We start from the raw sequence: 27,123 nt of genomic DNA on the forward strand, positions 1-27,123 counted from the left end.
TACAACAACCTACAACCTGATTAAGAGTTGTTAATACTCCATAACAAAGAAGGCTTCTTTTAAGACAGAGGACAACCTGCTCCCTCATATGAAGAGAGGAAAATATTTTATATTCAAATAACCTCTCCCCTATTGCCCATTAGTAACACATTTTTATCCCAAGTAGTTAGAAAACAATGAAGAATTTCTATTCTATAAAATCACAACTGGACATGAGAGGCATAGTATTTTGTGGCAATTATATATTGTTAGTAAAATACACATTTTTACCATATTCCAGAAAACATAGGTACTGCTTTGATAGAAGGTGAATAAGACACACTGAAGAGAGTTTTGAATATTTCTAGAAAAAATATATATTAAAATTCACATATCAATAAAATAGAAAATTACTGTTGTGATATTGTTCTACTTAGAATTTCAAATAGTCAGTCATGTTTCTATGTGACTATAGCCAATATAAGTAATCAAGGAGACATTGATAACTTCATATATCGTTTATATTTATAGGCTATGAATAACAATAAAACTTTAACTAGACATGAACATTAAATCTAAAAGATAATTATAAAGGCATGTAACTGTGTGAGCTAATTTGAAATATAGAACAGAAAGGATGTCATCAAAGTAATGAACATTTCAAAATCTGTGCAGGTCAAACAAGGACACTTTTCACAAGTAAACATTGTTCAGACATATTTGGGATTAAAAAGTATTTTATATTCAAATTACCAAACTCAAGGAAAAAGTAGAATTTACCTAAAAATGCCTAAGATACATTATTGCAATTGTGCTTTACAGAAGAAAACAGTAATTTCCTGGTCAAAGAAGAATCATCACTCTTCTGCATCTAGACCCCAACCACCCAGATTTATAGACCCATAATACATATATAGGCATTTCTTATTGTAAACAGCCAATTCCACTCTCATAATTGAATAGAGATAGCAGGTATCCACAACCCCAAATACACGCTACTTAGATGAAATCCAGATGCTGTGAAAACTTGCCAAAATATGTCACTTAATGGTCAAACATGCTTCTAAAATAAGCGTACCATACTGCAGCTGAAAATAGCTCAAAATTCTTTGGCCTCAGCTTGGACAAATACTGTTAAATTTAGATAATCTAGTGCTACCACACTTAACTGCAACACAGCCTCTGCAATTCTTCAAGTTCGTTATCTCTCCTTCATTTGCCTTTGTTCCTTAGCTCATTTGTTCATCACTCATAACATGTCATACAACACAGTAAATCTTCCTGTTTCTTGGAATTGGTCTATCTGAAGCAATATCCTACAAGTGCTTTTTGGTAAAACAATCATGATACTTCACCCAAAAGTAAATTCACAAAACTCAGTAAGGAAGATGAAAAAAACCTACTAATTACATAGAATTCAGACAACTTCTATTCACCAAGAGTAGGAAAAACATGGATTATATGATTACTTAAAAAAAAAAAACCTGTACATTAAAATAAAATTAATATATTATATACTATATTATTATTACTAAAAGAAATGTGCACTTATTTAAAAATCTATATCTTAAAGCCCATGTAATTATTTAGAGTGTATTACTACAAATTTTCTCTAACAAAATTCAAACCAAAAGATCATATTTAAAAAACATTCTCTCTATAACCTCTTCCTAGTGAACAACTATAAACCGAAGTCTGCATCTTGACTTCTGAAATTTAAATTATAGAAGGAACTGCATTTTAATAATCTCATTATTTCTTCAATTTGTCTTTATTACTAATTCTATAATGCTAGCTATCTTTGCCATCCTAATATGCTTTACTAAATAATAATGCAAATATACTGAGTTACTTCAAGGGTAAAAACCCTGAAAAAAATTATAAGAAGAAACCTGATGAGAGGAAAGGGAATACACACCTATACATCTTAAAAATACATGTGTCTGAAAATAATGAGAATCCTAAAAATATTACCTATTTCCACCTTGCTAAACAACCAAATTACTATTAAATTAACTTTTCTTTTAGAAGAAGCGACATTTTTCCTCTCAAAGATCAAACTGCTTTATGTGCGATCTTTGTTAGTGTTACCATGTTTTCAGAAAATGCCAACTGGGTGGCTCAGTAGGCCGAGCATCCAACTTCCACTCAGGTCATGATCTCACAGTTCCTGAGTTCTAGCCTCACACCAGGCTCGCTGTTGTTGGCCTGCCAATGCAGAGCCATCTTCGGATCCTCTGCCCCTCCCCTGCCTGTGCTCTGTCAAAATTAAATAAACGCTTAAAAATAAATAATTAATTAATAAAAATGCCAGCAAAGGAATGATCCACCATGAAACATGATCTCATTACAGTCATAATTCAAAAGTGAAGGGAGAAATGGTACATCCAAGATTAAGGAGCAAATCATTTTCCTTAAGTAAATCAATTAGAAGACTAAAAAAAAAAATAATAAAGCTTAAGTCTTCAAATTTAATCATTAAAACAGAAGGTAGCCTTATCCAAACCCTTTATAATTTACTTTTTAAAAATTTAAGATAAAATATATTAACAGCAGAATTTAATAAATTTAATTTAATTGTAATTAATAAACCTGACAGCTTCAGCTTTGGTAACCAAACTGAAGAAAAAAAAAAAAAAAAATATATATATATATATATAAAACTGATAACTTATGAAAGGGATACTGCATGAAATGGAAATGGAAAGAAGTCTATCAAAATGAGATATTTAATATAATGTGGGTCTATCTGGGATCTTAGCCAAGGGTATATTTAACAAATATACACACTATAGAACCAGAATCTACTAAAACAGAGCTGTAACATAAGCACTAACAAATTTCATTTATTTTTAAAAGCAGGTTACCAAAATATGTTTTATTCAAGTTGTTTATCGTATTTTACCATCAAGAGATAAAAGAAAAATACATAATAGATGTGTTTTAGGACCAAAGCACTGTCTACATTATTTTAAAATGTACAAAAGGATTTTTCTAAAAGGACAAAAACAACTGTTAATGATGGTTATCTTGTGGAGAGAGAGGAAGGAGGCTTTTACTTTGTATCAGTTGGATTATTTGACTTTGCTTACCATCCACATACTTTTTTCTTTTCTAACAGTACAGCTATGGGCCATTCCATGTTTTCTTTTCCTAGATGTTAAGAATACTGTTTTTAAAAAATATTTCAAAGGTCGACAATGGAAAATATTCTCAGGGCAAAGTTGTTGAGAGGAGTTAGAGTCCTCTCTATGTTAGAGCATAAAACATGAGCAAGTTGATTGCTATTCAATTTAAATATCCCTTCACATTGTTTTCTAAAAATTGTTAGAATCATAAATATTAGAATTTTTTAAAATCCTGAGTCCAGTTCAACACCTGGCCCACAGCACACAATCAGCCAAATGAATATGAATAACTACAGTCCTTCAAATATATTTTTCAGACATCAAAACAATTTGTAAATATTTCCAACAGCACAAACAGGTATTATAATTAGAGTATCACAACACTAATTATGACAGTGTTTCCTTTCCCAGTTTAATCTGGATCATAAGCCATGCCCTATTCTTTTATAATCTCTGGTACTCAGCACAGAACTTGTGCTAAATACTGAGTGATCTAAAAATTTATAATTACTTGGGGCGCCTGGGGTGGCTCAGTCGGTCAAGCGGCTGACTTCAGCTCAGTTCATGATCTCAAGGGTTCGTGAGTTCGAGCCCTGCTTCGGGCTCTGTGCTGACAGCTCAGAGCCTGGACTCTTCTTCGGATTCTGTGTCTCCCTCTCTCTCTGCCCCTCCCCTGCTCACACTCTGTCTCTCTCTCTCTCTCTCTCTCTCTCAAAAATAAACAAACATTTAAAAAAACTAAAAGTTAATAATTACAAAAAGCTATCATCTCTCAAATTACGACTACTTAAAATCTCATTATATTTAATAGCAATAATATACATTATAAAAAGAAATATATACACTTTAAAGATTATAGTTCAAAGATCAGTTCATAAACTTACATGTGAATAAAAATATTTTCCTGTTTGATGTCTAGCCTCATTTCTTTCAGACCAGGAATTCTATGAATAATCCACACAACTAATTTAATTTTATTTTGCATTTTAGAGATAAATTTGAAACACAGTCTTCAGTGGCCATACTGCATTCTATGTTGACGATGTGAAGTCTTAAAAGCACATTTGGTCTCTAACATTTATGACACAGATTTACAATTATACAAATATTTTCAGATATTTATTTTCAAATATTTTTAAGATATTTATTTTTTTCAAGATAGATTTAAAAACATCAATATAGTAATGCTGGAGTCAACAATCAATTCTTCAAATATCCATGATCCCAACTAAGCAATAAACCTATAAAAATGAATACATTAAAAAGAGAGGCTCATGAACAACTGTGCCAAAATTATCCTCTTGATAACAATATTAGGGCTGGTCCTAAAACCCACCTATCACCTTTGATCAGTTATTCAAAGGCAAATGAAAACAGCAGATGATGAGATACATCCTTTTGCTTTGTTACATAAGCCTTCAATTTGGAGACGGGTTTAAGGAGGAAGTACAGATGTACTGAGTTGTATCAAAACCAATGCACAACTGCACAACTCTCATTAAATTACAGATAAAAAGTTACAATGCCTAGTGGCACCTGGGTGGCTCAGTCAGTTGAGCAGCTGACTCTTGATTTTGGCTGAGGTCATGATCTCATGGTTCATGAGTTCCAGCCCTGAGTCATGAGTTCAAGTCTCATGTGCAGAGCTTGCTTGGAGTTTTTCTCTCTCTCCCTCTCTTTCTGCCCCTCCCCCATTCAATTGCTTGGGCTTTCCCAAAAATAAATAAACTTAAAAGGTTTTCTCCTTAAAAAAAAGTTACAATGCCTACACAAGAAGTTGAGCTTATTAATCTTTTCCACTGGGACACTTTATAGCTCTTGCTTTATAAGGTAAACATGAATTCCACTTTTCAAATTCCCTTCACATAACCTTTTCAAGAATGCATCTATGCTGAAAAATCAAGAGCTAATTGCATTTGTATTCCAACAACTTCAAGAGGCCTTAATACACAACTGAAGAACAGAAGCTATTTTTTTTCCTTCCCCTCCCCCATGGATTTCTGTTAAGTTTCTCAGGATCCCCCTAACCTATGGTATCTGTCTTTCTCTGTATGACTTATTTCACTGTAAGACTTCACTTACAAAAGGCCATATTTCATTCTTTCTCATTGCCACATAGTACTCCATTGTGTATATAAACCACAATTTCTTTATCCATTCATCAGTTGATGGACATTTAGGCTCTTTCCATAATTTGCCTATTGTTGAGAGTGCTGCTATGAACATTGGGGTACAAGTGCCCCTATGCATCAGTACTCCTGTATCCCTTGGGTAAATTCCTAGCAGTGCTATTGCTGGGTCATAGGGTAGGTCTATTTTTAATTTTTTGAGGAACCTCCACACTGTTTTCCAGAATGGCTGCACCAATTTGCATTCCCACCAACAGTGCAAGAGGGTTCCCGTTTCTCCACATCCTCTCCAGCATCTACAGTCTCCTGATTTGTTCATTTTAGCCACTCAGACTGGTGTCAGGTGATATCTGAGTGTGGTTTTGATTTGTATTTCCCTGATGAGGAGTGACACTGAGCATCTTTTCATGTGCCTGTTGGCCATCCGGATGTCTTCTTTAGAGAAGTGTCTATTCATGTTTTCTGCCCATTTCTTCACTGGGTTATTTGTTTTTCGGGTGTGGAGTCTGGTGAATTCTTTATAGATTCTGGATACTAGCCCTTTGTCCGATATGTCATTTGCAAATATCTTTTCCCATTCCGTCAGTTGCCTTTTAGTTTTGTTGATTGTTTCCTTTGCAGTGCAGAAGCTTTTTATCTTCATGAAGTCCCAATAGTTCACTTTTGCTTTTAATTCCCTTACCTTTGGGGATGTGTCAAGTAAGAAATTGCTGCGACTCAGGTCAGAGAGGTTTTTTCCTGCTTTCTCCTCTAGGGTTTGATGGTTTCCTAGCTCACATTCAGGTCCTTTATCCATTTTGAGTTTATTTTTGTGAATGGTGTTAAGAAAGTGGTCTAGTTTCATTCTTTCTTCTGCATGTTGCTGTCCAGTTCCCCCAGCATCATTTGTTAAAGAGACTGTCTTTTTTTCCATTGGATATTCTTTCCTGCTTTGTTAAAGATTAGTTGGCCATACTTTTGTGGGTCCAATTCTGCTGGAGTCTCTATTCTATTCTATGGGTTTATGTGTCTGTTTTTGTGCCAATACCATGCTGTCTTGATGATTACAGCTTTGTTTTTTTTTTAACCTTTTTTTAAATGTTTATTTATTTTTGAGAGAGACAAAGACAAAGTGTGAGCAGGGGAGGGACAGAGAGAAAGGGAGACACAGAATCTGAAGCAGGCTCCAAGCTCTGAGCTATCAGCACAGAGCCCAAAGCGGGGCTCAAACCCACAAACCATGAGATCACGACCTGAGCCAGTCAGACACTTAACCGACTGAGCCAGCCAGGCACCCCAATTACAGCTCTGTAGTAGAGGCTAAAGTCTGGGATTGTGATGCCTCCCACTTTGGTCTTCTTCTTCAATATTGCTTTGGCTATTTGGGGTCTTTTGTGGTTCCATACAAATTTTAGGATTGCTTGTTCTAGCTTCGAGAAGAATGCTGGTGATTGGGATTGCACTGAATGTGTAGATTGCTTTGGGCACTATTGACATTTTAACAATATTTATTCTTCCAATCCATGAGCACAGAAAAAAAAAAAAAAAAGTTAGAGAGGGAGAGAGCCAAACCATAAGACACTCTTAAAAACTAAGAATAAACTGAGGGTTGATGGGTGGTGGGAGGAAGGGGAAAGTGGGTGATGGGCATTGAGGAGGGCACCTGTTGGGATGAGCACTGGGTGTTGTATGGAAACCAATTTGACAATAAATTTCATATTAAAAATAAATAAATAAAACCTACTCTCAGAACTCATCTTGTAGTTCTGAGAAGAAATGAAAAAAAAAAAAAAAACAACAGAAGCTATTATATTTTAGAGATTCTCACCTAAGGCAAAGACTTCTCTTAAATGTTGATATTATCAATGTCTTTCTATGAAAGCTCAGACCTAAATTAGGGTAAGGTTATCTCTCCCATCCTTAGTGCAGGGGCACAGTTCAAGAGGCCACTTGATCTAAACTAAAAGTGTTATTCTTTCAGCAGGTAGGGTGGCCATTCACATCATTCTGAATATTTACCAGTTTGCATCTAACCCTCAACCAAAAAGTTCCTGTTCTGAGGTCATTTTCTCAAAGAAGTTCATCTAATAAAAAGGAAATGCTATCAACTAAATACCTAAATTTTGAAAATTTTAAATTGGATTTCACACAAATCAAATTCATTTAAGACCTTGATCATCCTTGAATAGACTAACAGTTAAAACATGTTTAAAGAGCCAGGAGACTGAAAAGGACAAAGAAAGATATCAGGTTTACTCATAAAGATGTTCATCACAGTGTTTTTATGGTTTACAATGGCAAAAATTATAAATCACTAAAACCACAAAAGAGACTAATTCAATAAATTAGGTCACGTTTATATGCCAAAAATAAGTCATTAAAATTTATAATATATATTGTAATATATAATAACATCAAAGATGCCCAAATTAATAAATAAAAATTATTCTTCAATGAATAGGTGTTGATTTCTTGTAAGAGTCTTTTAAAATATAAGATGCATAAAGACATCCTTTACCCAGTAAACCTGTTTGACTGAAAGAATGAATTAGAAACCAATATGTAAAATTTACATGTTTACATGTTTAATTATTTTAACAGAACTAATATAAATGGCCTTTAAAAATAAGCACATTTTTTGGGGGTGTTTGGATGGCTCAGTCAGTTAAGTGTCTGACTCCTGATTTCAGCTCAGGACCATGCATGATCTCATTTTCACTGAATCTCAAAGAAATCAGTTTGTCTGAAACCTTAGAGGGTCTCTATTCTCACTTCTCCATTGTTCCTTCAACTTATCCTTTTAAAAGCTCATTTATAATAATGGTAAAATAATATTCTAAATATTCATTAAATTTAACTTTTAAGGGATAAGCAGTATAAGGAGAATAGAAAAAATAAATCAGCCTCTATTCATGAAGTTCATGGCAAAGAAAACAAATACACCCACTAAATATATAAAATCCCCTTCCAACGACTGGTTTATTTGATTTACCTGAATTATAAAAGATATTACTTATGCAATTAAAAACTAGAAACTAACAAAACAGCCTCCTCCCTACTGATTTTGAACAGTGAAGGCTCTTCAGGGGAACAAGAAAGTAAGGAATGGGCTCCAGAAAGAAGAAATAACATATACAATCAAATCCATTATGGTTAGAATAGATGACAATGACAGATCAGGAAAGACTCTATGTAAGGCTGCAAAGTCTGGGCTTTTCACTTTGAAGGAGATGATGATACAAAGAAAAGTTCTCAACATGTGACAGTCAATTTTGCACTTGAGAAAGCAACTTGGATAACAGGGTAAAGGTTGAAGAGGAGAGGGTCAAGTCAGATGGTAGAAAGACTAGTTACAAGGTTTCTATAAAAGTTCAGAGGACAGCTGATGAAGAAATGGATAAAAGATTTGTATCTGGTAATCTGCATTTTATTTCTTAGTGAATGGGGAATCTGGTAGAAGACAGAAACAAAAATGAGCCTCAAATTTCCATTCTGGATGACAAAATAAATGATGACGCCACCACAAAAACTGGGAATGCAAGGGCCCAAGTGCTGGGGTGCCAACCACAAAGATAATGAGTTTAATGTGTGGAGAAAAAAACCAAACATCATGGAACTGAATTAGAATCTTAACCACACTGGAATAGCACCATGGTTTATAAAGTTCTGAATAAGTAGCTAGAGGCCTGAATGTTGTTTTTGTTGTTGTTACATCTGTACTCTGGCTTAAGTGTGTGTGTTTCCATTTCCTATATTGGCTTTGGTTCCATCAGCTCCCTTTGTAAAAATATGCAGTTCTCTTAGAAAACCTATTGTTCCTTATTACATGTGCTAATTTCATTCTTAATCTTGAATTTCCTTGTCCTCCAGATGTCATCTTACGCTAGTAGTTAACTTCCAAATGTTAAATATTTCATTTGCATAGTACTTGTGTACTGATAGACAAGTTCTTTGAAGCCACAGACCATACTATAACATTTCTTTCTACCACTCAGAGCGTGTTTCATGAATTTTCCAAAAATTGTGCAAACCTTAGGTTTATGTGAGCCCTTACTTAAACTAACTGGCCTTTATTGATGTCAAACTCTTCCCCATTGCGAATTGGGAAATTTAACAAGGAAAGAGAGTTCGAGAGTTCAAACATTTAGGAAAAAATAAAATGTTTGGGCCTCCAAGTATCTGGCAAATCAATTCTAAAAATGAAATCTACCTCCCTCAAATGACCATAAGGTTTGCAGGTTACTTCAGAATTGGTCTTTCTTTTGGGGAGCCTAGGTGGCTCAGTTGGTTAAGCGTCTGACTTCGGCTCAGGTAAGGATCTTGCGGTCTGTGGGTTTGAGCCTTGCCTCGCATTGGGCTCTGTGCTGACAGCTCAGAGCCTGCGGCCTGCTTTGGATTCTGTGTGTCCCTTCCTCCCTCCCTCTCTCTCTCTCTCTCTCTCTCTCTCTCTGCTCCTCCCTTTCTCTCTTTGAAAAATAAATAAATGTTAAATAAAAATTTAAAAAGAATTGGTCTTTCTTTTTTCCCCACTAAGTGAGCCTATTCTCTTTCTTACTGCCTTAGGCACTTCCCTATCCCTTCAGTCTAGGACAACTATTCTTATTCTCCTTTTTGTTCTTGGATGTTTTTTCAACTAATTCTTCCTTAGGTGGTTTTAAATTTTAAGGCAGTAATTCTCAAACTTTTAACAGAAAAGTGCCCCTAAGAGTTAGGTAAAATATTTCTCCTGGCTTGTCTAGCAGGTCTAACCTAAGAAAGCTCCCTATCTTTGAAATGTTGTATGTCTCGGGGCACCTGGATGGTTCAGTCAGTTAAGCATCCTGATTTTGGCTCAGGTCATGATCTCATGATTTATGAGTTTGAGTCCTGCATTAGGATTGGGATTTTCTCTCTCTTCCTCTCTCTCCGCCTGTCCCCAGCTTGCTCTCTCTCCCTCTCTCTCTCAAATAAATTTTAAAAGAAAAATAGGATGTTGTATGTATCACAAAAACTTACGCAAAGTGTGCAGTTTGCTGTATTATTTTTGTACTGTATTATATTTTGCTTTAATTTCATCACCACTTAAGTTTCCTAAAACTGGTCTACCTTGAAACTTTGCCTCCGACACACCACTCTACAAGTTGCAATGTAAATATTCCATGTAAAAGATTATATATATCATGATTTCCTTTACATAAAGTTAACTAAAATTAAAAAAAAATACTTTCAAGGAATACATTAAAAATGTCACAAAACCATATAAAAACAAATGCAAATAAATGAACCCAGGATCCAGAATAATCATTTGCTTGGGTGGGGAAAAGGGAAACATGGCAGGACCAGGTGGTTAGATAGGGGTTATTATTAACATCCTGCCTTTTGTTTTAGGCAGTAATCTTAAAGGTGCATATAACTACAATTTTAAAAATTACTATTAGAATAAAAGCTGAGTAACTACATAAAAAGAGGCCATACAATATTCAGAGTATAGAAAGTACCACAGATTGATATGAATCCAATGGGGAGAGAAAATTTTTTTTTTAGTTTTTAAAAGGCTCAATTTGGGAAGCATGAGCTTATCGTGTAACCTTCCTTGGCTCTTAACCTCCAAATATATGTTCAACAATTTTAAATGACAAAAAGGAAAATTATTTTCTGTTATTCTACTCTTGTCCCAAGTGTCTCAATCCTTCACATGCTTCTCCTCCTCTCCCACAGTGAGCTTTGAAATTTAGAAGGATTTTTTAACTGTCCTTAACATTTCCTTCTTCAGGATTACACATTCACTACCACCTTGCAATCTTCCTGTTTTTTTATTCACTTGTCCAATCATTCAATCAGTATTTAAGAGTTATAATGAGCCAGGCTCTACAGTAGGTAATAGTACCACAGAGAGTAAGTAGTGGTATAAATACGAGTTATTGGATCAGCTCTCAAGGAGACTAAAGTCTAGGCAGATACCACTAACAAACACAATAAAAAAAGACAACAGAGTAACATGCAAAATTGGCACAAGGCAGGGAGGGCTGTGCTGATGTAAACTGAAACAGCCCTTTGCTGAGAATAAAGGTTGGTAAGGAGGAGGGAGGCTTAAAATAGAACAACAGACTGTTGAGAGGGCCACAGCACAGGTTCAGAGCACAGGATACAAAGGAATGTGATAAGAGACAAAGCTACAAAGACAGAGCCTAAAAAAACAAAGAGGTCTGGATTTTAGCTTGTTTGAAAACTCAGTCCTCCTTTCGAAAAAGGGCTGCCCATACAATTACAGAAACACAGAAATTAACTTACAGAAACACAGAAATTAACTTACGTGCCACTGACTTTTTATGGCAGAGTGCCAAAGCCTACTGATCTGTTCTCAGAATGTTTTTATATCCATCAAATATATAGGATTCCAAATAATTTTATAGACACATCATTCTTAAGGTAGTGAGGCCTAAGTGTGGGTGGTACATAGTTACTCACAGTTCTTCTAGAGAACATGGCAAGGAAGGGGCGGGGAGTAAGTTTATAGCAGAGAATGATGATGGATGCCACACTTCAGCAAGGTGATCAAGGTCAGCAATGGTGATGTCATGTTGATAGTATGTACTCTTAATATGTGATAAAAATGGTACTTCACCTCTCTGGTCTTCCTCTCAAAAACACATTAACCAGTCTAACTAACCATGAGAGAAATATCAGACATATCCCAACTGGGGATCATTCCACAAAATATCTGACCAGCACTCTTCAAAATGGTCAGGGTCATTCAAAAAAGCAAAGTCTCAGAAATTGTCAAAACCAAGGAGACCAAAGGAGCCATGACTAGTAAATGTAATCTAGTACCCTGGATACGGTCCTGGAAAAGAAAAAGGACACTAGAGAAAACAGAGGAAATCTCAATAAAGTATGGGCTTTAGTTAAAATACTGTTGCAACTGTTATGACAAAGCTCCTTCTAAACAACTTTTTATTTGAGCAATCAAGCTAAAACTAAACAGCAACACTTCCTAGAGCTCCATTTGGACTAATAACAAGCAGCAACAGCAGGTAACCAAACGGAAAAGGGTAAACCCAGAAGCTCCACACCTTTGTACAAATCTACAAAGTAAGTTTTTGTCTCCATTTTCCAACTATGACACATACAGTCAGCATCCCTTCTAAGGTGGGTGTGTGCACATGCCTGTGTATGGGTTTTAAGCAAACATGTCAACATGTGAGATATCTAGGGCATATTTTCTTCAATCAATGGCAATTTCTTAGTTTAAGTATTACTAATTGTATTTTCTTAGAACTAAAAGTGCTTATAATATAACAATCTATCCCCTAAGCTTCATTTTCAAGTGAATGCATAACTGGCAAACAAGCTTAAAGCAGACTTTCTAAAAATAATAAAAGTTTTCAATAATTCACCTATCACCATCTTAAAATTTCTTACTTGATGTATGCTACTCTGTGAAATCTATATTCACGCTATGACTCCGTCTCCCTAACATGCCCATCTATCAGGGAATTGTAACTAAATGGATCCGGATCAGTCTGTGCTTAGCAGAGGTGTGATCTTTGACAAACCACTGTGTCCCACTTTAGGCTTGTATTTCAAACCTAGGTTTTGTATTTCAGTTATCACTGGAAATTGATAGTATTAATAAGAGATCCTTGATATGTAAGGACTGAAAGAAAAAAAATGCTCGTAGCATTTTGAGCAAAATGTCAAACATTATTCATGCAATTTCTTTAATTTTGGGTTTTAAGTTATAAATTTTCCCTTAGCAATGTTCACAGAGGGTCCTTTGAAGTATTATTTTTCTATTAGTTTTAGCTGATTCCTTAAATAACAAGAGATTTGCTCTAGAGAAGGATTTTATCTTTCTTTGGAAGAAGCCAAAACCATCTCCATTTAAGGACACATACGCAGCTGCTGCAACACATTTTAGTTACCCATAAGAAAGTGAAGCAGGCTGAGTTCACTCTGCTATGAATATATACATATATATATATATATATATATATATATATATATATATATATACACATATACATAAAATTAACAGATAACTCCTCCAGAATTACAGAAAAGATTTAAAAATCAGAATTTGCAGGTATGGTGATTTAAGTAAATCAAATATACAGTATAAACAAAAAAGCAGAGTAAATAGGAAAATAATGCATAGCTTTTCAAACGAATTATTTCCCAGCTCTATTCTTAAACTGTTCTAGAAACTTCATATATCATTCCATTTACTAAAATTTCATTTGTATAGTAATTTTCATGGGAACAACTGATGCATTAAATGAGTCAATCCTTTCAGAAAAATTACACAACTTAAATGTCTAACAAAATGCACGTCTATTTTCAATAAAGTATCATTAACTAGGATGCCACTGATTAGGAATCTGATTATTTCATTTTTAGCAGAAAGTTACTCTTGACACTGTCTGAGCTTATTAAAATTTAATAATATTTTATGGTAGTTGAATGCAGATGCTAAAAAAATCTTCAATTCTGAAATTTGCAAAGTGTAACTTTTCCTGGGGTAATATACATCAGTTTAAATATGATAATTATTGTTCATAAATATATTGTTAAAGCTCTAACTGAAGAAAACACAAATTAAATACATGTGTTAGTTCTTATTTTAACTGTATGATAAGCTATTTTTTTAAACTGAAATCAGTAGCCTGGGTTTCTCACACATACTCCATCCCATATACATAGTGGTATGAAGAAAGAAAACTAGATAGTAAAAGGTATAAAATTTCATCCTGTGAAAATGTTTAATTACTGTATGTTAGGAACTAGCATTATGAAACTATAGTATTAGAGCAATAGCAGTAACAACACAATGAAAGTTGTTTGACTTAAGCTAGTAATATTATCACTTATTAAAATTCCTACATATCTATTTTAGTTCCTCAACATTATCACCATTAGTACACAATTATTTCTAAGCCTGAAGATTCATGAATCTTTAAAAGGAGCTTTATACTACTGAAAACTTAGGTTGGTTTTGTTGTTTTCCATTTATCTCCCATATACTTTTTAAAAATACAAGCAAAAAAATGTGGCACAAAGTGTTAATGACCTTTCCACACCTAAAGTAAGATAAATGACATTCTAAAAAGTTTGGTTGTGATAAGACTATGGCTAACCAATCATAACTTCAGAATGCTTGTGTGACATCATAAAGACCTCCCTAGAATACTTTTCCTCCTACACCTACTTCAATTGTTCCCAGAAGTCTGGTAACAGAGTCAGAAAACTTTCTAACTAAACACCGATAAGACTTCATACAACTCACAATACTCTCTATATTGTGATCATCACAACAGCCAAGGTAAGAAAAAGATTTCACTGATTTTGGTCATTCTTGCTTTCTAATATTCAAAATTACTTAACTTTTTCAAAACTTAATCATATTTTATAAATTTCAGTTCAAAGGTTAAATAAAATGCTTAATATGACAAAAACCTTAATCTCTAAATAAATGCATATCCGTTGAGCGATAGTAAACAAGATTTAAATTTAAAATAACAAGGGTTGCATCATCTTTGACCCTGGTTACTGGTTTATCATTTTTGACTTTCATTTTTATTTTGCTTTTCAAAAATGAATTTCTGCCAACTAAAATATCTTTCAATTATGTTACCCTACTTGGTGGTACTGGAGATTTTATTTCTTCACGCAAAAACAATGGCTTCATCTTGATATGTTACTGTGCTGAAAATCAGGATAGGACTGGGCTTCTATTTGCATCCGTGAAACTATGAACAGTCATGTGATTGTAACACATGCATATTGCTGGCATGACTATTCCAATATGATGATTCCTTACAGTAGATATTTAATAGAGTTTTAAACAGTATAAAACAACCTACCTTTAAAATGTGTTTAAATACTTTTTCCCTCTCTATAAAGTCCACTAAACTTTTAACAAACACTTCTAAAAAGAATTCTAAGATTTAATAAATTCGGTTACTTATATGAAATCCAGCGTTATATCATGAATAACAAGTTTAGAAAATTTTAAACACCCATCAAAAACACATGTAAAATTAGGGAATACTAATTCAGCATTTTTTTTTAAATAAAGAGACATTACTTTGGCAGAATATTCCTAAGTATCTCATTTGAGTTAATTTGATAAAATGTTTATTCTGCCTATTAATAATGAACATGCTGTTATCAAGTTACCATTCTCCATGGTTTCTCATTATTCTATCCTGCAATCAGAAGGGGGGAATGACAAGGGAGAAAGAAATTTTAAAAATGCCCAAAAATGAAGATGATACAATAAATTTTATGACCTGTTTGAATTCCACTTACTCTTGATATTACCAATCCTCAGTTTAATATACAAAATGTGTCTTCCTTCTTAAATCTCTGCCAGGACACAAAGAGTATTACATCGATTTTATCTAATTTTTATTTTCATATGTATGCCACAAAATAAAATTTACCTCTAGAATTCTAAGTTCTTATGACAAATTAACTCTATTGCTTTTTACAGAAAAGAACTTATAATTCCACAAGCAGAATTCCTTCAGACATGCAAAAACATTTCTAATTTTTGTCTACCACTGAGGTACTCTAATTGTCTCTCATTATCTTTATACTCATAAAATGTTTTTCCTTTGCTATCATATAAAAGTCACTTGCTGCTGGTGTTTTATACATATATATTTATGCATTTTTACACAAATACCTATCAAATTACATTCTCACACTTCAAATGAGATATTCATGAGCTCTTTTATGATACCAGAATTTCACCATGTCACATATTACTCCAAAAAGTTAATAATTTCTAGAAAGAGCACAAATTCTGCTATTAAAGCTATCCTTAGATTAAAAATGTGTACAGGTTAATAGAAATCACACAGTTACTGTGATTGTTGTTCAAATTTCAAACATAAATGCCCTAGTGCCAGACATTTTGTCCCAATTTATCTCTATCATAAGGTGAAATTTAAGTACTGCTTTTATTGCTGAAGACAGGATTTTTAAAACTAAGGGCTAAAAAAAAAAAGTATCAGATGAAATAGGAGAAATATGAAGGATGTTTTTAAATTATGAAAAATGTTTTAAAAACGTGAAAAAGCTAAAGTAAGTTGCTTTACTAAGTCAGTTACTATCATTTCCTAAAACGCAAATATCAAAATGTTTTTGACAGTGGACATAAAGGAAAATAATATTCTAGAAAAAAGTGCATTTGGTTATATATTTTTATATGTTATTTCTTATTCTAATTAATTGGAAATAGAACATCTGTATAAACAAAATATTTGTATAAAAATTTGTAAAAAAATAAACATTGTAATGTATTAAATGTATTATGTCATATATTGTGTAATGTGTTAAATTATTTAACACATTAAATGTTTAAGTAAAAATTAAATGTAAAGATTAGATTAACTCTCTAAGTTAGACTGTATATTTATTGCCAATTCTAGAAATAAAGAGGGTCCATTAAAACTTCCTTCTTTATTATTGAACAATCTTCTAAATGTACTGCTGTATACAAATATTTCATTTGATCCTTTTAACTCCCTGTATGTTTGGTGCTGCATCTCTATTTTACAAATTAGGAAACAGATGCAAAAAGGTGAATTACAAGGTCACAAAGCTAGGAAATGGTGGTACCTTGGCAGGAGCCAAAATTTTAGAACTCTAAACCACATGCACATCACATCCACTGATCAACATGGCTTAAAAATACATCATGACATTGGCAAAGCAAAATAAACTAAAAGACTTCAAATACTGTTAATGGTACTCTAAATGTAAAGTTAGAGGACACAAACTTCTATTTCAATTTGAAACCACTCCATTTCATTTAAAGCTATTTTACACATGGGGCATTATACCCTTAAAAACCTATATAATATCCTCCTAATCACTTTTAAAGTCAGGGATATTAGAAAGTTATAGATATCCTTGTTATTAAGCAATAAACCATGGAAGGCAAAACTCAAAATAACTGGACAGGCTTTGAAAACAATGTAACATGCTACAATCAATGTTTCCTTTTATTTAATTTGTTTCATTCCCAAAATATTCATGCCTTTAATCTATTTAGCCTATATACCTAAAAACTAAGTTTAATTTCTCAAAACTTTTCACAAAAACCACAGTTCTGTACTATATTCCAGTTCCAATATTAAACCCTTACCTTTCCTCAATTTCATTACTGACCTCCTCACACTCTACCATTTAAAGTATTCCACCCCATTTATTGTGAAATGCTTGAAGAGAGGAATCTTGCCTTGTTATTTATGCTATGAAAATGACTCACTTAAATCTACACAGTGAATTAACACTGCTGGTCAGAGCAGCAAAGGAATAAACCTAAAGGTTAAAAATCAAGGAAATAATCTATCTAAATTACAATTATGTAAATCAGATAATACATTGTCTTCTGAACATTTCTAGAAATTGTACTTCAATATTCTTACCCTACATAATTCTGAAGCATGTGTTACCAAATAAACACATGAAAATGAAGCCTGGGCCTATGGCTCCACTCAAGTGCATTCACAGTCAACTGAGGACCTCTAGTGCTTTTATAAAAGTACTCCACCTCAAGGACTTAAAAAAAAAAAAAAAAAAAAAGACCAATTCACTCAGATTAGTGGGGGTATATTTAACTGGCATTCATTTTTCCTTAAAACTTCCCCCTACACTCCCTTCACACATCTTTTCCCCCAAAAGAAGAATCTGAAGTCTCAACTACTACAGGGTTAAAAAGAATATTTTAACTGTGACTAAATTAATTTTAACATAATAAACAGATAACAAGGACAAGCTTACAGACAAAATAGCAACAGCAATGTGACAATTTCAAAGAGAAAAATCTCTCTATGCTGTTGTTTAACGGATCTTCCTCAAGGCAGAGCTTTACAGTGATAATGTCATTATGGGGTCAACTTAGAGGTTGAGATTTTTATATTTACACAATTCTTTTCATAACTAGGCAGAAGCAGCCTGAAGATTCTTTAAGATAGCCAGTGTGGACCAACACAGTTGTGGAATACTGCTGCCACAAAGTAACTTCAAACAGAACCTCCAAGTTAGGCAATCTCAAACGGAAAAGTATTTCACCAAAGTGAACTTCTGGATGCCAACAGATTGATTATGGTTCTAATGACGAACTGTCCTGATTTAATTCAACAAGTCAAAAAAATACATACACAATCACTTCCAGATTATCTGTGAAAATGACAGCGAAGAGTAAGACTAAATAAAACCCCCAAATAATCTTAATATACATAGGTCTAATCTTCTGAACCAATTACATGGGAAAAATTCTTAGAAAGTATCTGTCAGACTATAGTGTTGGAATACTTGAATTTACTGGGAAAATATGCACAGATTTACTAAAAGAATAAGCAGCCAAAAAGGAAGCAAAATTCTGAATTCCACAAATATAAAGAATCTCAGGAATTTATGGTTTCAGCAGAGAAAGCACCCCCAAACAAATGAAGTTCAGAAAGTCATGCAAAACACTGAGGATGAAGATTACTGCTTACCATACACAGCATTGTTAAGGCTTCAATGTCCTAGCAAGTAATAAAGCAGACCACTAAAAGTTTTCCAAAGTCTACTGAGACTGAGGATTGTTTTGCACAAGAATGTATCTCATATATTAAGAAACAGGAACACTATAAAGTTAGGACCCCTGCAGAAGCTGACACAGTACCTTCCATCCAAAATGTTGCCTACCATGGCATATTAGTTGAAAGATTAGCATCCCATGTGGTTTGTCTCTTTCCTTTTTCTACTTCAAAGAAACAGAGTATTATCTTGAACTTGACAGTATTTACTTCTCAATTTCACTTTTGTGAGCAAATCAGGAAAAGTGGACAACCAAAAACTTTATAAATCCTACAAAGAATAGTAGAGTTATTCTTCCCATTCCTCTAAAAATTAGAATAGAACCCACAGACATACAACAAAATACTCTGTGGGTAATCTTCTGTCAAAAACTCCTATCAAAGAGTATTTCATAGTTTGAATATTCTGATTCTATGGCCTGGGTGATGAATTAACTTTTAAAGTGTTCTATTCCTGCTGTCCCAAACAACTAATCTACACATTTCTTTTAAAAAGGGGAGCAGGGCTAATTTCTATCTCCATTGCTACTGGTGCCAGATGCAAGTTCACAACTTCCCAATACAATCTCTTTCTGATTATCCTAAATTAATGAAACTACTTTTTCTATGCCTTCCATCAAGTATTACTCTATTACCAGCTAAGGAATGGAGGGGTAAAAAAGACTGTAGGAGTTCTAACCTCATAGGATGTTGTGAGTGCAGAGAAATGAATGGTAAACACCTGACAACCATGTCATAAATTATGATGCACGGAAGGTCACAGACAACTCTAAAGATAGGATTGTTCTGTTGCCACACAGCTTTTCAATTTTCAATGTGCGACAGGAAGACCCATCTTATAGGGATGATTTCTGGGTTAATTATCATCATACGTATTTTGGAAGTTCAGTAGAATCAGGACTCAACACATTTCAGGTTGTGCACTGGGAAATAAATCAGGCCCAATAAACTGAAGGCATACAACTAACATTTCAGTATATAAAGCAGATTTGGTTTTGGTTTTAGCATAAGATTCTAAGCAGCTACAAATTAGTTTAGAATAACGACATTTCTAAGTTTGACAGGAAACGACACTATTTTTGATTATTGGCTTTACACTCAATTTGTTTTCAGGAACATAGCTGCCTGTTGCCATGATATCATCTTTAAAGTGTATTCATCATACTTTCATCAGAAGAGTTCATCTTTCTAGGGCCTGTTTATATTTCACAAACACCAAATACCCATCTGAACAAAGCCTCGTTCAGGTTAATGTTAATATTAACAACAACTTACGTAAGCTGTAATCCTCTGAGCTTCATTTCCTTCACCTGTAATAGAGACTTGAGAAGAATATTGGAGATTATGTGTTCAACTATCAAATTCTGTTATTCTAACTGGTTAATCTGTTAGCCACAGCACTAGAAAATTAACAATCTTCTGGAAACAGTAAAGTAAATCATTAAGAATTCCTTGTTCAACTTCATTGATTTATTCAAATAGTAACAATCATGCACTGCATACTAGAACACAAAATAAACATGTGGTTCCTTATACTCATGAACTAGAAGCCTACTTGTGGGCAAGGACATGTAAATAAAAATTGTAGCACTGTTGAAATAGGTAACACTAAAACCCAACTGAAAACCAGCAGAGGTGACAACCAATTTTACCTTAATGAGTAATGGAAAGTTTCATTAGGAAGTGATATTTAAACTGGGCCTTAAGGATCAACTGAAGTTTGCCTGGCAAAGAATCAAAGGTAGACCGGGGCGGGGGGGGGGGGGGGGGGGGTGGAGGGTAGACATTCCAGGCAAAGCCAGAACAACATGTGCAAAAGACAGAATCAAAAAAGGCAATGAAGTATTTATGGAAAGGTGACATGTTTCATGTGACTGAAGTACCACTCATCAAAGTGTCAGGGTAGGGAATGACTCGTGTATACACATTTCGTGAGGAAAAACTAGACAGCTTCTTCCTTTTCCATGTTTTATCTCAAAATAATTTACATTCAGAATTTTTAGACCATTTAAGTTGTGGGACTTCACAGAAATGTAAGTTCAAATAGGGATGACCAATGTTAGTTCGCATTCCTTTCTTAACTATTCTGTTATATATCCTCTTACAAACTAGTCAAATACATAAAAAAATTAATAATGGGATCCTCCCCACCATTACCCAATAGTATAAATTCATTATATCTATAACACACAAATAAATATAAGCAGGAAAAAACTTTAAAAATTCATTTTCTTTAAAAAAAAAAAGCTTTTATTCCTATAGTATTTTATCTGAGGAATTCAAACAAAAGTAATTAAATTAAATAAACATATTTAAGCTGCTCTAAAATCTACTAAGTAGAGGGGTGTTATAAATTAACAGCCACTGGTGTGGGACAGTGAGGAATATATGCTACAAACATACATATGCCAGAGAAACACAGGCTGTAACCAAGTCTTTAAGAGAATGAAGTTTGATGTTAGTAAGTTGTTTGGATCTCCTCACTACATACCAATACCAGAAAGGACGCCAGAGCCTACAGCCAAATGAAAACCCAGTCTAATATATGATTCAAACCTAACAGAGCCAAGAAGAGGTACCAGAACTACAGAATGTAACCATATACCACACGGTGTTTTGGGAACACGAAATGCCTCCTTCTCCCTGATCATGCCTAAAATATATATTCCCCTCTCCCATTCTTTTAGTTCTCCCCTCTGCTCTCTTCAGCACTGGTCTCTCTCAGAAACGGAGCTTACTGGTTGAACTGGGTTTTCACATGATGTATACAGATTAGGGAGAAAACGAAACCTGGAAGCTGGGGAAGGTGGTAATATCTTGATCAACAGCTACATAACAACAAATGTTAACAGCCATAACCTCTGGGCAGTTGATTATGGTTATATTTTATTCAATTTCTAATTGTTCTTGTTTCAAAATTTATATAGAAATATCCTAATTGACAATAAAATATCCCCAAATCTTTGTAAACTATTATCTCCAGACATTCAATTTATAATTTCTAATCTCTAATTTTTCTATAATAATGCATTAAGTTTTATTTTGTCTAATTACCACAATTAATTAGGCAGAAACTAATCAATTAATTAGGCAGAATAATTTATGGAAGCTCTGAAAAAAAGCAAACGGAAACCACTGCTCTTGAGTACAGGCCATTTCTAAATAACAACTACGTAGGGGCACCTGGGTGGCTCAGTTGGTTAAGCATCCGTCTTCAGCTCAGGTCACGATCTCACGGTCGTGGGTTCAAGCCCCACATCAGGCTCTGTGCTGACAGCTCAGAGCCTGGAGCCTCCTTCAGATTCTGTGTCTCTCTCTCTCTCTCTCTGTCCCTCCCCGCTTGTACTCTGTCTCTCTCTCAAACATAAACATTAAAAAAAAATTTTTTTTAATAAGAACTGTGTACACAGTGAGATAGTGATGGTTTTATTACTATGCCTTCTGAGCCTGACAGTCTTCAGTATTTAATATCGTCTTGTTAAAACGTAACTCAAGGGGCGCCTGGGTGGCTCAGTCGGCTAAGCGTCCAACTTCAGCTCAGGTCACGATCTCACAGTTCGTGGGTTCGAGCCCCACGTCAGGCTCTGTGCGGACAGCTCAGAGCCTGGAGCCTGTTTCAGATTCTGTGGCTCCCTCTCTCTCTGACCCTCCCCCGTTCATGCTCTATCTCTCTCTGTCTCAAAAATAAATAAATAAACATTAAAAAAAAAATTAAAAAAAAAAAAAACGTAACTCAAGACAGCATATGCTACAAAACTATAAAATCATAAAAAGGAATGACAAACATTTGAATCTATAGTTCTGATAAAAGACTTCTCATTTAACTATTTTATTTTGGACTAAAATCAACATCTGGAAAATAATTTATTGTATGCATTTCTTTTTATCAGATTTTCTCTGAAGCTATCAATGCACTAATATTCACAACAATAATGCTCTCAGAGAAATAGTCTTAATAAAACTATGTATGTGAGAACTTTTGCTCAAGGGAATAGTGGAAAATGAGCTGCACCCTAAACCTAACTGTACTGCTAGTCATTTTGAGAGGACGAGGCAAAAACTGCAGTCATTAACACTCTGAACACAAGACGAATGAGATCACGGTGACCCTACCAAAAAAGACACACACTTAGGACAGATATAGGGAAACACGTATGTGCGTGTGTGTGTATGCATGAATATTTGATGTCATATCAATATGTACATATTTGATGTCATAAATACAAATAACAATGAAGAAGATGAATAACAAAATTGTGTTTTTACCTGTTCAGAGAATAGGTTACACATATGATCCTAATCCATTCACTATTTTATCATTCCAGGCTACCTAACGGAAGACAGTGATTGAGCTCACAACTGGCTGCTAGCTTTTACCTTCCTCTTCACCATTTAAAACTTCAGACTTCCTGCTTTCCTTGCATCATGGAGAAAGTCCAATACCTCACTCGCTCTGCTATAAGAAGAGCTTCAACCATTGAAATGCCTCAACAAGCACGTCAAAATCTCCAGAACCTATTTATAAATTTCTGTCTCATTTTAATATGTCTCTTGTTGATCTGCATCATTGTGATGCTTCTCTGAAGTTCTGCTGCAATCCCCAGTGATGCAACTTGTCACCAACAGCATAAAATCTGTCATCCCATGAAGAACGGGAAATACTACATACCAGACCACTTCCTAAGTAGAAGAATTTCTTTGTGAAAAGGTCAAGATTCAGAACAAAACAATTGTTAGCAAATGTATTCATCTGTGGGATCTTGTAAACATGAAAGGAGCTTTATTTTCAAAAATTAACTTCAAAATGACTATAAGTGTGTATAATGTAACTATCAAATTCCTTTACAGAGCTTGTAAGTTTCTATCCCAAATTTCTTCTGAGGATGAACTAGAAGTTTAGTTTTGAAACTGCACTGTTAACCCGTTCACTTCACCTATAAAGCATTAGCTTCACTTTTTGGGGTAAATGTATATTGTACTGCAAAAGCCTCTCCGATGTTTAAGTATTTTTCAGGTTTTCACCAAGTTTGTACCAAACTAATCACTCAAATGAAGTGTCATCATTTGAAATAGCCTATGGATTCCTCACATCCATTTACTTTTGTTATTATCATTCAGAAGTCTTTGTAGTAACTCTCAAAACCTACATTTTAAAACAGAAATTGTATTCTTTCTCTACACTACACTAACATTTTTAAGCTTTATGAAAAACAAATATGAAAAGGCAAGGCCATACGCTTACATAAATAAAATTTCTCTTAATTTTTTCAAAGAATTACAGAATTCTAATATACATAGGCTAACAATAAATCTGTCCTCTCTAGTACATTATGATCGTCAGATGAGAACTACTGGTTAATTTAACAGCTGATAGTATAATTAGCCATAATTATTAATACACTACTAGAATCTAACCTTAATTTAAGGCACTATAGTTGATCATCTGAGTATATAATTTACTACACTATGTCTTTTGAATCATGAAAGCTTAACACTTTAGAATGATTTTATAGATTGTCTTCTATTCTAACCTCATACTCAATGTAAGCAAGGAAAATAATTTTTAAAAGAATAAAAGAAAAATGTATTATTTAAAGTATTTAAAAAATAAAAATTTGGGTTCCCCCAAATTAATTATTTGATCACATTTTGACACAAACTTCTTGTCCTACTGTTTATTAAGAGGATATAGCTATTTTCCTTAATCTATCAACCAGATGGTCAATACCTACCTACTTGGCAGGCCATTCTACCATGCTAAGTTATAAATCCAGCAATGCTAATCTACAATTATTTTCTTGCTGAATACATTTTCAATTTCCCCTGTGATCATTTAAAAATACCTTCCAACTCATAATGGAAGTTAAAAAAAAAAGTGGTGTTGGAAAATACACTCACCAAAATGTCATGATTTAAGTAATTTGACTCAGTTTAAAATTAGGCCTAAAGTAATTTATACCTATACTGCATAATCCAATAATTTTAGCTTCAAGACATATTACTAATATAGCAATTACTAAAAGAGTAGAAAACACATAATTTACTGACTTGCCAAAATGAGGTTACTAAAAGAATTTGAAAAGTCAGTATACCAACTCTGGTTTGTAGTACAAGTGCTACTAACAGTGTGGTCTAGGAGACACTGCTTTTTTTCTGGGCATCTGAGAGGTACTGGAGATGGGGAGGGAGACAGTTTTGGTTCACTGATATCTGAGAAAAGAGGAAAAAGGGATCTCATACTGACAGGGAGATTTCTTCAGCAGAGCCTCATCTATGGTCTGGAAATCCCTAACATCAATTAAAAAGAGTATAAATAACAAGCAATACATTTACCTCACTGGTGTCAGTAATTACTTATGAAAAACGTAACCAAGTTCTATTATCAGCTGCACTGATCTTAAAAATAAGTGGAAAATTCAAAATGCCAAATTTTATGCCTTCCATTATATTGTTCTCTCTAACATCAACATCAAACTATAAAATGTGAAGTCATGGGGTTTTTCCTAAGTAAAACAGAAATAAGTTTTTTGTTTTCATTCTGCCCTTAACAGAAATTAAAACCTTTTTCTTGAAAATTACAGAATACTGTAACTCAGACTATAATATAGAACAAAAAGCTATTCTTTAAATGGAACTTATTTATTCTGTTTATCATGATATGTAAAGAGTAAGAAATAATAAAACAATGTATTTAAAATTTTTTAAATATCAAATGTTCTTTCTCCTGTAGAATAAATTCTACTCTTAATTTACAGGGTACTAAAAATGAACCAATTTTTCAATGTTTAATGTTCCTTTTATACTTTAGTTGGTTCAAAATGTTTGTTTAATGTAAACCACCTACAATAAAAAGAACTGTTTTGAACTTGGTGAAATCTCTCTTTAATAAACTCATAATTGATATGACCATAAAACAATCTAATTATAAGTAGTTTTGATCTTGTAGGTTTTCAGTGGCTTTTCTCAAATAAAATAAGATCAAGATTTCCTGATACAGACACAAGAGGGCAGACCTACATAAAGTAATGAATTTCCTATTGTCTAGATTTTTACTTCTTTTGATTATTTTTTAGACTTCAGGCAAAGTGGGAAAATAATAAATTTTCAGAAAATATTTGCTCTGCCGGTAAGTAAAAGCACAACTTTAAAATGCATAAAATTATATGCCAATACTATGTAGAAAAATTGAAAGGTTAAAGTCAAACACATTACTAATTTACTACAGCATGTATACAAAACCAATTATATGCTTTTTAGCTACATATTAAATGTATCACAATCTCACATCCTAACTATTTAGACTGTCATAGGGTCCACATCTTTCAATGCACAGTTACATTTTTTTAACCAATAAAAGCAAACAAAAAATTAAAGATAAACAATACAAAAATAAGAAAAAAAGAAAACTTTTTTTTCATAGTATGTAATAGAGTACAAAAAACACTCTCATGTTAAAAATAAAACTTTTTCAGGGGCGCCTGGGTGGCTCAGTGAGTTAAGCCTCCAACTTTGGCTCAGGTCATTATCTCACCTATCCTGAGTTTGAGCCCCACATCAGGCTCGCTGCTATCAGCACAGAGCCCACTTGCGATCCTGTCTCTCTCTTTCTGCCCCTCGCTGACTCGAGCTCTCTCTGTCAAAATAAATAAATAAATAAATAAACATTTAAAAAAAGGGGGTGCCTGGGTGGCTCAGTCAGTTGAGCATCCAACTTCAGCTCAGGTCATGATCTCACAGCTTGTGAGTTCAAGCCCCATGTCGGGCTCTGTGCTGACAGCTCAGAGCCTGGAGCCTGCTTCGTATTCTGTGTCTCGCTCTCTCTCTGCCCCTAACCCACTCACATTCTGTCTCTGTCTTTCTCAAAAATAACCATTAAAAAATAATAATAAAAAAATAAAATAAATAAAACTTTTTCAATCTCTTATCATGTTAAACAAAAACCAAGTCATTTCACTTTAAGTCATTTGATCAAATTTTTATTTACATTTTTGATTTATATAAATTTTCCAGAAAAAATGTTGAAATCATTAGGTGTCAATATCTTGGCTGATCAAGCCCCTGCATGATTTAATTAGGAAGAAAATCCTATCTTCCTCTTTTTAATAATTGCAACCCAGAACTTAGAAACATCCTAGGGAATATGAGAAAAAAAGAATAAACAACTTTGTCCATAAAGAGTCCATTTCTTCACTACTACCTGAGAGACGCACTGTGAGCTTATAGGAACCCAACAGATACTGTTTTATACAGAGGTATACAATTTCCATTCCCATCCCATTCCCCTGCTCCCCAAAGAAGAAATACAAGAGGGACATAGTAAGGGATACATTC

At 33.9% G+C, this 27,123-nt stretch overlaps 2 protein-coding genes across 9 annotated transcripts in view; one reads left to right on the forward strand and one right to left on the reverse strand.

Moving 5' to 3' along the window:
- Positions 1-27,123, reverse strand: part of CEP85L (centrosomal protein 85L) — a 227,477-nt gene that overhangs the window by 89,614 nt on the left and 110,740 nt on the right. The gene's annotated exons all lie outside the window — the stretch shown is intronic.
- Positions 14,360-25,657, forward strand: PLN (phospholamban). Its single transcript, XM_086707683.1, has 2 exons — positions 14,360-14,516; positions 23,118-25,657. The coding sequence occupies exon 2, from the start codon at positions 23,218-23,220 to the stop codon at positions 23,374-23,376; it is 159 nt and encodes a 52-aa protein (XP_086563809.1). The 5' UTR covers positions 14,360-14,516; positions 23,118-23,217; the 3' UTR covers positions 23,377-25,657.

This window comes from Puma concolor, chromosome B2 (assembly GCF_028749965.1).
Source record: "Puma concolor isolate L17-30 chromosome B2, mPumCon1.1.hap2, whole genome shotgun sequence".
NCBI lineage: Eukaryota > Metazoa > Chordata > Mammalia > Carnivora > Felidae > Puma > Puma concolor.

Coding starts and splice junctions, on each gene's coding strand:
- PLN (XM_086707683.1), top strand. CDS start 23,218: ATGGAGAAAGTCCAATACCTCACTCGCTCTGCTATAAGAAGAGCTTCA.